General features: G+C 37.1%; 2 protein-coding genes across 2 annotated transcripts; both read right to left on the bottom strand.

Moving 5' to 3' along the window:
• Positions 1–4,223: 4,223 nt before the first annotated feature.
• Positions 4,224–6,711, bottom strand: LOC127659655 (ADP/ATP translocase 3). Its single transcript, XM_052149573.1, has 4 exons — positions 6,492–6,711; positions 4,972–5,458; positions 4,752–4,892; positions 4,224–4,664 (listed from the first exon to the last, which is right to left on the bottom strand). The coding sequence occupies exons 1-4, from the start codon at positions 6,600–6,602 to the stop codon at positions 4,507–4,509; spliced, it is 897 nt and encodes a 298-aa protein (XP_052005533.1). The 5' UTR covers positions 6,603–6,711; the 3' UTR covers positions 4,224–4,506.
• A 574-nt stretch (positions 6,712–7,285) lies between these two features.
• On the bottom strand, positions 7,286–16,019 carry LOC127659654 (solute carrier family 25 member 43). Its single transcript, XM_052149572.1, has 5 exons — positions 15,670–16,019; positions 12,916–13,157; positions 12,602–12,774; positions 8,782–8,916; positions 7,286–8,378 (listed from the first exon to the last, which is right to left on the bottom strand). Exons 1-5 carry the CDS (start codon positions 15,939–15,941, stop codon positions 8,163–8,165), a joined length of 1,038 nt encoding a protein of 345 aa, XP_052005532.1. The 5' UTR covers positions 15,942–16,019; the 3' UTR covers positions 7,286–8,162.
• Between the last annotated feature and the right edge of the window lie 1,821 nt (positions 16,020–17,840).

Genomic DNA, 17,840 nt, shown 5'->3' with positions numbered 1-17,840 from the left:
TTTATTTGGAATAATTGTAATATTATACAAAAGAGGAAATCATTGTTTCTTGAAAACTGGTTCAGTAATGGAGTGATGTTAGTGAACCATCTGTTTGATAAGGATGGTCATTTATTCAACTACTCTGATTTTATATCGAGATACGAAATTCCAGTATCTAGGAAAGAATTTAATCTAGTTTTCAAGGCCATCTCTTTGGAAATGTGTATGCTTTTTAGAAACAATAATAGTGGCTCATTGATTTCTGTTTGTCCCCCCCAGCCCTGAATCTACTGTGGTTGGTTCTGTTTGTTTCTCTGTTCATAAATCCAATTACAAAATCAGGTCTTTATTTTTGAACCTTGTTACCACATTTCTATCCATTATCTCTTATTGGAACAACGTTTTTGATTACTATATTAAATGGACCTTTGGTCACTCCCTCAGAAATTGTTCCTAACAAATTAAGTCAAAGATCTTATAACATTATTTACAGAGTTTATCATGTCAAGCATTTTTTGCAGAAATTTAAAAGTTACATTGATACATCCTGCACTTTTTGTGAAGTTTCTTCTGAAACTGTAAGCCATTTGTTTTGGGAGTGTCCTTTTGCTCAGTCTTTCTGGAGTAACGTTAATGCCTTGTCCAAAAAGTGTTTTGTGATTTTTTCCTTATCTTATAGACACATTCTTTTAGGGTTTTATATTAATGACAAGAATCTAATCAAAGCCAGGTTTTGTATAAACCTTCTTTTATTATTGGAAAGTTTTACATTCATAAATGTAAATATTCAAAAAGTAAACCCTGCTTTAACATCTTCAAACAAGAATTTAAGTTTTATTTCAAACAATCTCTGTGTCTGTTAATAAGAAACCCATAAAAACATCTAGAATTTGTACCATGTTTAATATTATTTCATAATATGTTTTTATTCTTTTTGTGCCCTCCCCCTCACTTTTTTCATTTTTTTTCTTTCCATTTCTTAGAACATATTTTTCAATAGTTATACTTTTTATACAATGTCTCTTGTTAACTTGTTGGCTGTCTGAAAGATTGTTTGTTATCGTATTTTCTGTTGCTAAAATTGCAATAAAATTTTTTATAAAATCTAAACAACTTGACTTGAAAACCATGTCATGCCAGTAACAGCTGTGAAGTCTGATGGCTTATTGTGACCTAATTTTATATTTTACCACAATATATGCATTATATTGATATTATTCAAGTATTATTTGTCAAGTTTCGTATTTTTAAATTGTAGTGTCTGTTTGTGTTAAAAAGAGAAGACACAGAATAAGCATTTTTCTTCCAATAACTTATTTTATACAAAAATGTCAAAGTAACATTTAAAACAAACATGTTTAATGATAAATGTACTTAAATTGAAATGGCATGAAGTGACTCTTAAATTGATTTTACTCAACATAAATGCATAGTACTGTCAAGAAAATTAACGTCAAGAAACTGAAATGAACTGCAAAATTCTGAAAATTCAATTAAGAGCATGTATGTGTGTGTGTGTTTAGCACTGAGGATGTTTTAGAGTCCCACTCTGTCGTTTCTGTCTGTAGTCCTATTTTCGGCATTGTGGCTGAGTTACTGATTGAATTTGACAGATTTTGTATTTTTTTTTAAAGGCTGTTTTTTTTTTTTGGTCTTTCCAATAAATTCTCAATGGTCGGTCAGTTTTGACCACGTACCAAAGATGTTGCTTTTTCTTCTTTTTTTTTAAGGACCACTACTTATCAAATCAAGCCCTGTTTATTATTATTATTATCTTCAGATGGCAAATGGAGGAAAAGTCAACAAGTCTTGTACTGCTCAGATAAAGGCAGGGCTTGACAGGCAATCTGGCATACCGGGCATTTTCCCGGTGGGCCAACGCACTTGGGCGGACTGGCCAGCAGGAGAACCGAGACGGTGGTTCATCCGCGAACGTACCAAATGGGCCGCGATAAGCACAAATGAGCCGTCGCATTCACGGACAACAAAACGGCGCCGCGATATGGACTTTTGGGCCAGTTGCATGTAAAATCCCAGGCGGATTTCTCTTCCCAGTCCAGTCCTGTCCTGGATAAAGGAAAACATTTTTATTAAATTTGAAAATTACAATACCCTAAGAGGGTTAAAAAACGTCATAATTAATGTTTGTGGTAATCAACATTATGCCACAAATGCTGCTGATTTAGCTTAACCTGTAAAATTCCTTTAAAAAAATAAATAAAAAAAAACGTCTCTAAACACTTGCGTCTAGATGTATTTGTGTGAACTAAAGCCACTTTCCTCTTGCATAAGACACAGGATCAGCGACCCAGTCATCAGAGGGGATTCCTGAACGGGTTCAATCTTACTCTGGCTGGCAGATGAACAACTTCAGTCACATGCACTTGCTGTGCCATTACAACCCGCTGCCTCTGCCAACTAGAGATTGTACCCACAAAAATAGTTTGCAACCCTTTACAGGTCATGTGAGTAGAACTCGCAGCCAGCCAGGGCAAGATTGAACCGCCTTTCCATGATTACGTCACGTCCTACATGAGTAGTTGTGACATGTCACTTCCTTTCAGACGTTGTGTAATCGGCTCATCCAGTTAACGCTTACGCGATCCATTGTCACTCCTAGTAAATGTAACATAAAAGAGCTGATAGGACAAACGAATGTTATACCAAATTATTTATTCATCATTTTCTGTGTTTAAACAGTTGTGCATACTCACTTTATACTATATATACGAACACACACACACACATATATATATATATATGCAATTTTAATAAATGAGAATTAAATATTTAAATCTTAACATTTAGCTTCCAAAACTTTATATGTCATATCCCCTCAAAAACTAATTTCACCCATCAGACAAAGCGTATATCACCACCATCCACTATTTAACACAGCTGAAAATCCTGTTATAACATTCTCATGAACTGGCCTTATGAGGCATGCTTGATTTGAAGGTGATGCAAGGACGGATTGGTGTGCTAAATTACATCTAGGTTGTACTGTAGGTCTACTAAATAGTCACAAAGGGTTTTAGTGCGAGGGCACACAAGAGCTGCCTTTTCCAATATTGGATTGCTCTAGATGAGGGCCTTTACACTCACAGCTGTTAGACTAAAGTACCCCTCAGCATTTCATTCATGCACATTACTAGGACACCTGCGACGCCACCATGTTTAATTCCTAAGGCTGTTTGATCTACCATTTGTTTCCTATGATTATTCATCATGCTGCAAGTCAAAGAAACTGCCTTTAAAGCCTGTAAAAATTTAAATAAGGAACATCCGAATGACACAAAAGTATAAACTGGATAGTTTACTAGAACAGTGATGCACCACACTGATCTCTGCCTGCATCACCTTGGTCTAATGATGGACTACACGCTTTAAATGAAATACATAGTCTATCAAATAATTTCAAAAAAGGCCTTCATCAGCCAACTAACAAACAACACTGCATCAATGTGAACTTATGCAGTTACTCCAGGCTGACCTTCTAAGATATTCTTTCAGTTCATACAAAATCTTTGTATAAACAAGGCCCTTAAAACTAAGTTTACTAATTTTAAACCATGACTTGCACTGCACATAAATAACGAATATTGGCATTATATTCATGCTGGTTAGCCAGAGGGGAACTGGTCCCCACAGTGAGCCTGGTTTCTCCCAAGGTTATTTCACTCCATTAATTAACATCTTATGGAGTTGTGTTCCTTGCCAGTGGCCTTCGGCTTGCTCACTGGGGTTTCTAAATACAATTTAGACTATTTAATGTATATTGATACACCTTTACAATCATATTTAATCAAACTACACTAGGACTCTTAAGACTCCACAGATATTACAGTTTCTGTAAAGTTGCGTTGAAATTATGCATGTTGTTAAAAACGCTATACACATAAAAATGACTTGAAAAGAAAATGCAAAGGGTGAGATTTTATTATACAGCAAAATGCACGTAATGCCTCCAAAGCTGATCACGTCTTGCAGGTTTGAATTACACTTGAGGATGTGGGTGTCCCAACAGCTGTTCTTGGCTCAGTCCCAAGCACAACTCTGGAGAGCCAACTGAGTATGAGGTTGCATCTCTGGAAATAAAACACTGCCAGGAGCAAGTCTAAAGTAATGTTTAAGTTGTAACCTTTCACTAAACGTTAAAATACTTTAAAAAGATGGCTCTTGAGTACAGTTTAATAAAGGTGGTGTGAATCTGGGGAGAAAAAAAAAACTATAACAAGAAATTATGGTGTAGGTTCATTCAGAGGGTCTTTATTGGTGTAATGACTAAAAACAGACCGGCTGGAAAACAGGTAGATATTAGTACCTGGCATTCTTTCACTCTGGGAATGACAGTATGGTGAGGAAAAAAAAGACAAGGAAAAAAGCAAAAAGAACTTCCTCCAGTACAACTAGTGCTGACATACTAGTTGGTCCCTATAAATAAGGCGGAATTTGAGAGTCCTTCCAAATGTACAAGATATGTTACAGTAAAACATCTCACATCGAATGGTGGACAAGAAAGGTCTAAATGACCTTTTTCAACTCATCATACAAGACCAGCACAAAGGCACCACCCATGCCTCGGAGAACATTAGACCAGGCTCCTTTGAAGAAAGCCCTGCCACCCTCATCACGTAAAATTTTCTTCCAGCAGTCAATTGTGCCAGTGTACATGATGTCAGCTACAACAGAAAAAGCAAAATGTTTAATTCACAACTCACACGGAAAGTAGCCAACTTTTACATGTCAAAAGGAAAGCAGTGACTGACCTCCTTTGCGTCCAGACTGCATCATCATACGACGACGGACTGTGTCGAAGGGGTAAGATGCAATACCAGCAACAGCAGTCACAGACTGAGCAATCATCCAGCTGACAACAATGTGGGTGTTCTTGGGATCTGGCAGCATACCTAGACACAAGAGAACAGATGTAATGAATGCAGAGACAACACACATTGATGATAGTAGATCAATGCAATTTGGACTCACCCTTGGCTGTGTCATAGATTCCAAAGTAGGCAGCTCTGTAAATGATGATACCCTGCACAGACACGTTGAAGCCCTGGTACAGACCTTTGAGGCCGTCAGACCTGAAGACCTTTACCAAGCAGTTACCCAGACCAGTGAACTCTCTCCCTTCTCCAGCTTTGCCGACATCAGCGGCCAGCCGGGTTCTTGCGAAGTCGAGAGGGTAGACGAAGCAGAGGGATGTGGCACCGGCAGCACCACCGGAGGCCAGGTTACCAGCGAAGTACCTCCAGAACTGGGTGCGCTTGTCCACACCATCAAGGAAGACCTTCTTGTACTTGTCCTTGAAAGCAAAGTTGAGGGCCTGGGTGGGGAAGTATCTGATGACGTTCGCCAAGTTCCCTCTCCAGAACGACAGGAAACCCTGCTCCTTGGGAATACGTACCACGCAGTCCATAATGCCCTTGTACTGCTTATCCACTGTAATCTGTTTGCTAGCATATTGCACCTGTAAACATGGTAGAAAGTAATTAAACACAAGTAACTGTAGACATCTTAATGAAATTGATTTAATCATCCAGTCTCTAATATTTTCAACATAATCCATAACTACAACACGAATAACCTGTATACAAGCAGTCATTTGTTTAAAACAATTGATTGCATTACAGAACAAAACCATAAAAAGGCAACACCTCGAGGAGGAACCACAAACACGTGATTACGCTGTATGAAAGGAAAGCCGGTAACGCGCAAAATACGTGAGCTCTTCCGGAAAATAATTTTACGACATTAATCAATTGCCTATTCGCATGAATTTTCATACAGAGCATGTAAAAACAAGATAAAAAAACATGAAAAATGATATTTTTGTATAAGTACAAAGCTTTGCTCTTAGAACAGCGTGGCCTCAAACAACAGATGAGACTCCGTCGTCTAAGGAAACGAGCGTTAGCTTGTAGCACAAAAGGCCTAGATAATCACAGGCCTCCCCTTCTCGCGACCTTGGAGAAATCAGTGGAGGATGCTAGTTTGCCGTGTTACAACAAGCATCTATTTACAAAAGAAACCGCGTTATTGCATTATCAATCGTAAAGCAATAAACACATTAGCTCCGAAAAAATCTAGCCATTTAGTCTCAAACTGGATGTCGGCTGAGGCAGTTAACAGGAAGTTCACTCGAGGAATGTAGCTAAAGGTTACGGAGAGCTTAAGGCCTCGTCAGTCTTTTAACAATCCATCGCAACGATCACCTCAGTTAACGAAAACTGATAAATACATTAGTTATTCACATACCAAAAGAATGGTTAACGTTTGTTAAATGCATACAGGTGTTAACAATTTCTTTACATCTTTATACTGTAGTTTAATGAAAATGTACATTTAACGTGCAATAACATACAAATCTGTTACGATCCAATAGCACAATGACACAGTAGAAGGATCGCACTATTTTTATTGTGCTTACTTTCCGAAACGTTACATACTACCGTTTTTGAAAACCTAGGACTATATAACCCCATTAATTGCGTATATTTTACCTGAAGCAGCAGCTTGACTCTCTCAATGGGGGCCACGGCAGTTTTAGAGATGGCAGCGGCTATCCCACCAGCCAAAAAGTCCTTGGCGAAAGAGATGGCGGTCTCGTTCATTGTTGGATGTTCTTAAGAGAGGTTTAGCTTCAAGAGGTCAATCACGCTCAGGCGCAAGACTAGCGTGGAATGCCGGCTGATTCGAAATGGCCGAAAGAACGGTTTGAGAAGAGATTTTAATAGGTTGGTCTCGCGAGATGAACCGAATCCAGCGCTTCTAAACTTTGATTGGCCTGTCGACAAAACGTCACAGATTCCTGGGGCGGGGCGTATTTTGTGACGACGGAGATGATTGCCTCAGAATTAGAAAGGTAACCTTAAGCCTTCTCAAGGTGGAAAGCATAAATTGCAGAAGTTTTCGAAACGTAAAACTATGTGTTTCTAGTTAAGGAATTATTCACGACCACAAATGTTTGAAGCTTAAAAATCTTAAAACCATATTTTATGAACGGGGTTAGACATATTGGCTGTCCAAAATAGCAAGAGAATCAGGATTGTCCTGTTTGTCCATTTAAGCAAAGAAGCAGTTCTCCAAGGTGACTTAGCATGCTAGCTTACAGCCTGTTCCTAGTAAATGATATCCAAAGGGCATGTGTGTGAGAGGAAAAAGGTTGGCGTGCCAGAGTAAAGTCCTTCACATGACTTTTGATTGTGTGACAAATTGAGTGATCTGTTTGGGATTATGTGACTACACAATGCAATACAAAATCAATAGCATCAATACAAAGATGAATGTCACCTACCAGTGCAATTCTAAGGCATATAAGCCATAATAATTAAAGGGATATAAATCATAACACATATAACAATAAGTTGACCAAAAAAAAGAACTAAGACAAGTTTATTGTTTATATGTAATAATACAAATATTCCTCTGAATGAATAACAAACTAATGTACTTTTACTAAACTGATCTTGTCTTTTTGTCAATCAGAGGCATTTGTTACTGGGTTACCATGTATAGTATCCAGATTAGAAGAATACATCACATTACACAGAGGTCATTGATAATCAAATATGCCAATGCTAAAATTTCACCAAAATATGACATTAAAAACATGAGCTTATAAATAACAGAAAGAGCTTAAAGCCGGTGACAGACAAATTATTTTTTAGAAAAAGGCATTGATCTATACTTTTGAAATGATATTCATCATATTTCATGAGAAGTGATTTAAATGAATAAAGACTTTACATATCCACAGTTCTTAAAAAACAACAACACAATTTTAGTGGAGTGTAAAGCAAAAGGAATAAATGATAACATTGAAATGATACTGCACCTTTAATACTCTCTTAAAGGGGCCTTAAACTCGTTTCTCTTAAAGTCGTTATCTGATAAACTGAAGAATGTGTTGCGCTTCAATTATACAGTATATGCAGGATCCCTAAAATGGCAAGATTGTAGGTTAAATACAATGACAGGTACAATATTCATCAAAACAACCAAATATACAGTGCTGTGTACCACTGTGAAAAATGCACAGAATGAGTTCCAGCATCAGGCAGTAACCCCAACATCACACACTCATATCAATGCACATACTCACAAAACACCAGAGAGCACCATTTTTCTACTCACTCCTCTTGCATTTGTTACAGTGTCTAGGGGAAACCACATTACCAGCGGTTACCTATGGATATACTTTGTGCCCTATGGGATTTTCTGTTTCTCAAGTAGCGCTTTAACTCTTCCAGTTCATATGGGCCCATGCTTTGGTCCACCCCTGGTTTAAGTGTGTAGCTTAGTGGAGAAACAATATAGCCATTTCGATAAAGGCAGACTTGCTTACACATCTCAAAGCAACTGAAGAGCAGGCCAAAATATGGGACAATCTGCAAAGTATAAAGAAATACATAATGTTATTAACAAGGAAGTGAAGATGCAATATTTTCTTGAAAGGGATAGTTTACCTTATTCCTTAAGGTGTTTGAACACCCATTTAAAACACATGAAATGAATTGTTGTGACTTGAGCATGCTGTTCAGAGACAGATTGTTTAAGAAACTCATAGAGCATGTTAATACAAGTCTGCTGATGATTAAATGTTCTAGTTGCTCCATGCACATTTTTTATTCATGGCAATACACGCTTATTCAAGAAAGAGGTATCTGAAAAGCTCTTTCACAGCTAATACGATACGGGATATGAAAACATTGTATGACCATTTATACAGAAAACATTGACTGCTGATGTTATTTTAATCTCTGTCATCATATAAGCACATAATAACCTCACCTTCACCATGTTGGCTGTAAGGCCGCTCCATAAAGCCATGACACCCTTGTTCTTGATGACCAGTCTAAAACAGTCCATCATCCCATTAAAATGGACATCAACTTCTCCACAATGTGGCAGAAGAAGATTCTGGGCCTAGATTAATGAATGGAAAAATATTCCCTGATTATAAAGAAATAATTGCACAAGAGAAGATTAACATTGTTGTTTAATGAAGATACAAGATGGTGCCACGGATGGCTGCCTCGGTGTGGTGCTCTCCAATTATTTTTTTGTCTTGTTTTTGATTATTTGTCCTGTGTTTAGTCATTTTTTTCCAAAAAGTTTTTACCAGGGATGAACTGCTGAACATTCGGCAGCACATACCAGACAATCTTTTTCCGGTTTTTGACTATTCAGACATTTTGCTGGGCATTTTAGTCAGAGGAGCAGCTGTGTTGTTGTTCAAGCACACAATAAGACGCAAGAGAGAGAAGCGAGACGGCATGCTGGTAAAGCTCGATCAGCGCGGCTTTCAAACAGATATCAGTTTCTGTGAGGATTTGTGCATATCTACTAGGAATTTAACATTCAACAGTGACAAACCATGGTTTACAGCAAAACTCAGGCAGCTTTGTCAGGCCAAAGTGGATGCTTACAGAAGTGGGATAAAATATGTTACAATCAGGCCACAAACACACTGAAAAAAGAGATTAGAGTTGCTAAAAGAAGCTACTCAGAAGCTGGAAAACAAAATTTCAGCTAACGACCTTGCAATAGTGTGGTGAGTCCTGAAAGACATTACCAACTACAAGACACCATCCCCCAACGCTGTAGGGAATCAACAACTGGCTGACGACCTGAATTTGTTTTATTGTAGATTTGAAAAGTCCGGTCTCACACCCCACACCCACTCTGACCTTCACAGCACACAAACATTTACACCTCCTGCAACCATCGTCCTCCCCCCTCCTGCTAATCAACCTGCACCCAAAAATGATAATTTGCTGATAATTTACTCACACTCACGCCATCCAAGATGTATCAGAGTTTCTCTCTTCATCAAAACAGAATTTAAGAATTTAGGATTTCATTTCAGGCCTCCTCCTTTAAATAATGCAAGTGAATGTACTTTAGGGTGCATCAAAATAATCCACATGACTCCAGTCCACAAACTGAAATGCCGTTTTCTGAAACCAAACTATTGATTATTTTTAGAAACAAAACAATACTTATATACTTTTTAACTACAAATGTTTGCTTATGTACATCTCTGTGACGTGTGCTCATGAGAGGGATGACGTAAGGTCACGCGATACGTGTAGGAAGCAGGAAGCGTATAATTGTTTACAAAAGAAACTTGCACAGACCAAGCGCCGTTCACAAACCAAAACATCTTGGATGGCCTGAGGTGAGTAAATTATCAGCAATTTTCATTAACAAGCATTTTCATTTTTGGGTGAACTATTCCTTTAAGATCTGTTTAAAAGGATGTGTGCCGGGTCGTCCGAAAAAAAAGACAAGGAAACCACAGGGCCCAGACAGTGTTTCACCAACTCCTTAAAAATCCTGTGCTGACCAGCTGGCCCCTATCTTCACACAGATCTTCAACAGATCACTGGAGCAGTGTGAAGTGCTCTGCTGCTTAAAACGCTCCACCATAATCCCAATGAAACCCAAAATCACAGGACTTAATGACTACAGACACATCGCTCTGACGTCAGTGGTCATGAAGTCATTTGAGAGACTGGTGTTGGCCCACCTGAAGGACATCACTGGACCCTTTCTGGATCCCCTTCAATTTGCTTATCGAGCAAACAGGTCTGTGGACGATGCAGTCAACATGAGATGGCATCATATCCTGGAACATATGGAAAGACCAGGGACATATGCAAGGATACTTTTTGTGGACTTTAGTTCGGCTTTCAACACCATCATCCCAGCTATTCTCTGGACTACATTAAACCAACTCTCTGTTCCCACCACCATCTATCAGTGGACCACCAGCCTTCTGACAGATAGGCAGCAGTTAGTGAGACTGGGGAAATTCACTTCCAGCACCTGTACAATCAGCATATGTGCTCTACTCTTCTCCCTGTACACAAATGACCGCAGTGCCAAGGACTCCTCTGTCAAGCTCCTGAAGTTTGCAGATGACACTTCTGTCATCGGCCTCATCCAGGATGATGATGAGTCTGCATACAGAAGGGAGGTTGAACATCTGACTGTCTGGTGCATTCAAAACAACCTGAATCTGAACATGCTCAAAACAGTGGAGATGATAGTGGACTTTAGTAGAAACACCCCAACATTGACCCCACTCACCATTCTGAACAGCACTGTTGTAGTATTGGAGTCATTCAGTTTTTTCCCCTCAGGCTATCCATCTCAGTTAAAACTGCCCCATTGTATTTAATTATGTGCATTGTAATAATTATGTGCAACAAACAGCTTAGTCAATTTACATTTATCATATTATATATATTTAACATATCCTTCCTCTGCCATTACATTCCCTGCACTATCTGTATATAACAGATTTGTATTTGTACATATGTATGTATATCTATTTTTTATAAAAATAATTTAATAGTTTTTTTTAATATTTTCTTATTGTGTATTTCTATGTATACTTATATTTTCTATTAGCTTTTTATTTTTATTCTGTTTTATTCTTGTTTTTTTATTGTTTGTGCACTGGAAGCCTCTATCACAAAGACAAATTCCTTGTATGTGTAAGCATACTTTTTGATTTTCTCCCTTTTTCTCCCCAATTTGGAATGCCCAATACCCAATGCGCTCTAAGTCCTCATGGTGGCGTAGTGACTCGCCTCTATCTGGGTGGAGGAGAACGAATCTCTGTTGCCTCCGCATCTGAGACCGTCAATCTGCACATCTTATAACGTGGCTTGTTGAGCGCATTACCGCGGAGACGTACCGGCATCCACACACAACTCACTACGCGCTCCACCTACAGCGAGAACCACATTATAGTGACCATGTGAAAGTTAACCCAACGTGACTCTACCCACCCTAGCAACCTGGCCAATTGGTTGCTTATGAGGCCAGGCTGGAGTCACTCAGCATGCCCTGGATTGGAACTTGTAACTCCAGGTGTGGAAGTCAGTGTTTTTACTTGCTGAGCTACCCAGGTCCCATGTGTAAGCATACTTGGCAATAAAGCTCATTCTGATTCTGATTATTTGCAATGTGTAGAACACCAAAAAAGAGATGGTATTAGATGTTGGACTGATGGTATAAAAGTTTCTACAACATAACGGCTGTATGTAAAACTTTCTCAGTAATACAGGATGATCCGTTGCCCTACCACATTTTCCTACATTTCCTAAAACCTCTTGATATTTATTCTGTGGGCTGCGTTAACTGTCTATAGATTATAGACAGTTAACTAAAAAGTCTTTTTTTTTCCTGAATGCAATTTAACCTGCAAAAGAGAGAAAAACTACTTTTTCATCTCTGTCTGTTTGTTGAACACAAAACATATAGGAACCACCAGGTTGTATATATGTGTGTGAGCGTCAGCTAACTTTAGACCATTATCTTTGGCATAGGGGACACTAGACACTATCTACATTCTCAGCTGCTGCTGGGCCTTTTGCCCTTTAATAATAGAGTTCTGCATTGTTCCGTGCAAAAATAATTTTTTTTTCATTTTATTTTTGGTATTTTAAATGTTCCATCCATAATATAAATGTTTGGTAGCACAACATGGGACACAGTTCATAGGTACGTATTTCAGAAGGTCTGTGATAGTACTATTTTGCCCCCTTGTGGTGAGACATAGCACTACAGCAGTACGTCTCAAAGGTTCTCGCCTTACCTGCATCTTCCTTTTAACAGTTTCAAAGGGGAAGGAGAGAGTCTGAGCAACTCCTGCAGCAAGACAGCCATTGATGAAATTCTGAAAAGATGTGAAGCGAACGTGTCGCTCCTGCCACAGCTTATCCAAGTTGACATACACCGCATAGCAGCCGACTGAGAAGGGAACAGCGCCTATTTCACAGTAATGCAATTACTAAACTGTGTTATGAGCTAAGCTTTGAACAATTTTTATATGATGAAACCTGTGTAGTATTAAAAAAATGTATGAGCTCAATTACAAATATTCTTTGATGTGTCTAAGATGATACATACCTAATATTGTGAGGGAAAAGCCCCTGTAGAGAGCTTGAAGACCTTCATTTCTGTAGATGCTGGAGAAAGTATGCAGTAGCCCTCTGTAAGTTGATTGTCTGCAATTCTTAGCAATTAGCCTGGTTTCAACCACCTCCAATGGATATGTTGCTAGAGCAGCAGATATCCCTGCAAGCCCACCTGCCACTATGGCCCTCCATTGTGAGATATCACCAAGTTCGTCAATGTGTAGGTGGACAATCCTGCCAAAGATGGAGTGAAATAAATAGTTATGATTTTGCAATGCACATGGAACATAATTACATCAATACATTTAGTGTACTATACGTTCATGTGACATGCATAAAACACCAGTCAAAGGTACAGAACAGTTTCTCATGATCTAAAGGCTTATGGTTAAGCGTGATTCGAAAAAGAAAGCAATATCTAAAACTAAAAATAATATACGTTTAGAAAGTAGTTTTGTTGTAGTAGGATGATCACATTGCTTTTGGGGTGTTAATATTAAAGCATATATCTGAGTTATTTACATACAACATGGTAAAACCTTACAATAAGATTCCATTTGTAAAAATTAGACATAAATTAACAATGAAAAATACTTTTACAGCATTTATTTTTCTTGGTTAATGTTCATTTCAATATACAGTAATACATATTTAAAATCAAAAGTTGTGTGTTAACATTAGTTAATGCACAATGAACAAACATTAACAAAGATTAATAAAGGCTGTAAAACATATATTGTTCATTGTTAGTTCATGGTATTTAAAGGTATATTTCACCAAAAAATGAAAATTCTCCAGATATGTATGACTTTATTCTGCTGAACACAAATTAAAAATTTTAGAAGAACATTTCAGCTCTGTAGGTCCATACAATGCAAGTGAATTGTGGCCAGAACTTTGAAGGTCCGAAAAGCAAAAGCTTCTTTTGTTTTTGGTTATTTGCATTATTCGTGCATATCACTACCTACTGTGCAGGGAGAAGAATTCATAGTAAAGGACTTAAATATTTATCTATTTCACCTTTCATATCGCTTCTGAAGACATGAGGTGCGTCCCAAGCTGCATATTGCTGCACTATTCCATGCCATTTTGTAGCATAAATATTGTAAGCAGTATGTTAACATTGAAAATGCGGCAAAAGACGTATACAATAAGTACCTGAATGATGCACTTTTTTAACCTTCAAAATGGAGTGTGGAATGTTAGACACTTCATGCACTCAGTGCATGTGGCTTGCCATAAATAGCGGAAGGGGCAAAGTTACCTAGCTGTGAAGATGGTCTGACAAAACAAATGTAAATAATGGAGAATGTGGCAACTGGCAACAAGCAAAATTGCAGTGGAAACAGCACCTTACAAAAGTGAGTTGAATCCTTTACCATCGCCCCAAGCTGTATGAATATGTACGTTGTTTATGATACAAGTGTTGAATTAATTAATTAATACGCGGTTGGTTAATGCGCTAAAGCTAGCAGCAACACATCATGTGTGCTTGAAACATCACTTCTGTCAGCTGTTAAATGGCGAATGCTTCCGTGTAGTAAAAAAAATATTAAGTGTTACATTTGGGACAATACTACACTTAAATTCATACACTCCATGGCTGAGTGCAAAGTATATTTTATAAGTGTAAAGTGTGCCATTTGGGACACATCTATTTATTAAACCAATGGAGTTGTGTGGATAATTTATGCTGCCTTTATGTGCTTTTTGGAACTTCAAAGTTCTAGCCACCATTCTCTTGCATTGTATGGACATACAGAGCTGAGATAATCTTCTAAAAGTATTTGTGTGTTCAGCAGAAGAAAGAAAGTCATACACATCTGGGATGGCATGAGCGGAAGTAAATGATGAGTGCATTTTTTTATTATTGGGTGAACTAACACTTTAATGCATTAAATTAATGCATTATGTTAATTAATGGAACCTTATTGAGTGTTACCAACAACATAAGCTTGCATTAGAGAGGTACACATTCTGTTCCAAGTATCATTATGTATCAGTATCACTGTGTTCAAAACAGGCCACCCTGTTTTTCCTGGAATACTGGAACAGTTTGTACGAGTCTTTTTTAAACTGCAGGCCTGCAAGTGTGTGAAAACACATGTGACGAGTATCATGATGAATAGTTTCGTTTATGGACAGGCTGAGATGAGAGCCCCTGTTGATAAGCGGTACTAAGTGAGCGCTACTAAATACATATGCTTGAAAACACTACTCGTTTTATGACTTCATAGATTAAAGTCCAAGCCTATTGAAGTCTGCCCAGGTTCAGTATGACACCACTCAAAGACCGGTACGCAGATTTCTGAGCAAAATGATTGGTCAGAAGATGAAGTTATGTAATAATGAAATAAGAGTGAACATCAGCTGCAGAAATAAATGCTAAGCTAATGTACCATTTGGGAATATAAATATATTTTAACGACATGGCACATCAATGTAATTTCATAAACATATTGATATAAGTCCTCACTTTCGAATGTAGTATTTATTTCTAATGCAATTCTTTTCACTCGTCTTTCAAATGCTATCAAGCTAACACGTCAACTTCCGGTTGTTGTCATCGTTTACATCCAATCTGATCGAAATGTTTAATATCAGCTTAAAAATAACAAAACAACAGCACAGTGTAATATGTAAATTTGGTATACAACTTCGATTACAAAGTGCCTATTACTAAACATTGAATTATATATATATATATATATATATATATATATATATATATATATAAAATACTCACTTTTTGTACGTTGCTAAATGTATGACACTGTAGGGAAACAACCGTAGACAGGAAACCATATTACCCTTCCAAAATGCTCGAAGTCCCTCATTCTGATATATGTAAACAAAGCTGTGCAGGAAACCGTGTTTACAGTGAAATGTTCCTATCTGACTCAAAATCTTTACGACTTCCAGCGGCGATGTTGCAGTTTTGCTAAAAATTCCGGCAAACCCGACGCATAGTAAACTTTGAGAATTTGTCAGTCTGTCATCCTTATTGACTATGGCCATAGTTCATGGGTTTTCACTTAGTTCATGGGTTTTCGATTCTCCAGCTTTTGCTCATTGACGCTTTGTAAATAAGAAATGTATGTGCAAAAAAACTCACTAACGGTTTTGTTTTTCCTATCCAGCCATCCAGCGGCAGTCGTCCAATGGCGAAGCGAGTCAGATTGGTGGGTGTTTTTGTGAAAGCAGGGTGTGGTTGGTACAAGCGCATGTTTGGTTGCATGCAAAAGTAAAGTAGCTGGCAAAAACTATAGATGGAAAGAATCACTATAAGCCATCTGGGTTGTCTCCAGACACCTCCATCAGAATGAGTTTACTTTCTTTTTATGAGGATATATTCTATTATTTTAGCCTTGTTTCAGACCTAGTCTTTATTCTTAAAATAATAATAAAAACATCCATCACAAAAATATTTATTTAACCTTTTAACCTGCTATTATAATCTAAAAACAAAGATCAAAATAATCATAAAACAGCTACTATACATTGTATGAAAATTATTTACATCAATGTTTACACAAATTAAAACTGTCCCTCATTACATACATACAGTGCTGGACATTATTAGTGTACAAATTTAATATACTAGTGAGTGTGAGAAAAGTTAAAGTTTAAGATTTTATTTTCTAAAAGGTATCCAGGGTCAAAAGTGCCCAAAGTTGAAGAGACACGCTTATCTGTGTGTTAAAACCAACATAGTTAAATATGAGTCCAAGTTATTGCCGCTGCTATATTATGCAGATTCAGGAGCTTCAGTTAATGTACACATCAACCATCAGAATGGGGAAAAATTGTGATCTCAGTGATTTCGTCTGTGGCATGATGGGCTGGTTTGAGCATTTCTGTACCTGCTGATCTCCTGGGATTTTCATGCACAACATCACTAGAGTTTACTCAGAATGGTGCCAAAAACAAAAAACATCCACTGAGCGGCAGTTCTATTTATATATCAGTGATTATTGCCACCACTCACTTAACAAGAGATTAGTCCAAATAGAATTATGAGCATAATTACTCGTAAAAGAGAAATTAGTCTCTATGATTTGCACTCTAATGATAAAAAGATGTAAAAAGAAATACACTCAAATATATTTTTGCCAATTTTAAGATTTGTGCATTACCATTTCATAACAAAATTCCATCAAATTGAATTGTGTAATTTTGAACTAAATTAAATTAATAAAATAAACATTTAAAATTTTGTTAAAGATCACTCATTTTTTTTAAGAACCCATAACACCCGTTGTGAATAAAACCATCAAATCATCAAATTATGCTGACTCTTTATATATACTAATATATATAAGTATATATAAACAGGCAGAGTTTGGGAGAAGCAGAATACATAACAGGATTACGTATTTAAAATACAAAATACAAGTAACAGTATTCCACTACAGTTACAATTTAATTCATTGGTCATTAGAATAGAGTTACATTCAAAAAGTATTTTGATTAATGAAGAGATTACTTTGCATTTTATTGTAATTTTTTTCATTTAATATTTAGTCCTTTCAGATGGAAAAATGTATACATATTGTTGTATCAAGAAAATTCACATTGGATCATAATTTCTGTTTTTCTAGTAAGACCTTTCATATTAGGGCAAAAATCATATTCTTGATAATAATTATTTTATTGTTTTCCTCTAAAAATATCTAAAAATCCTTAAAACAAGATCAATTTGATTGATCTTGTTTTAGAAACAACACTGCATAAGATATTTAGGTTTTTCAGAGAATGTATTTTTAACTTGTGTATTTTGTTTTACTGTACTGGAAGAGTTTTTATAATCAAAACAAGTGCAAAAATCTACCAGTGCTCAAGAAGTAATCCAAAGTATTTAGAATACATTATTGACCTTGAGTAATATAACGGAATACATTACAAATGAGATTTAAC

This window comes from Xyrauchen texanus, chromosome 19, assembly GCF_025860055.1.
Source record: "Xyrauchen texanus isolate HMW12.3.18 chromosome 19, RBS_HiC_50CHRs, whole genome shotgun sequence".
Taxonomy (NCBI): Eukaryota; Metazoa; Chordata; class Actinopteri; order Cypriniformes; family Catostomidae; genus Xyrauchen; species Xyrauchen texanus.
This window is presented reverse-complemented; position numbering and strand designations above follow the sequence as displayed.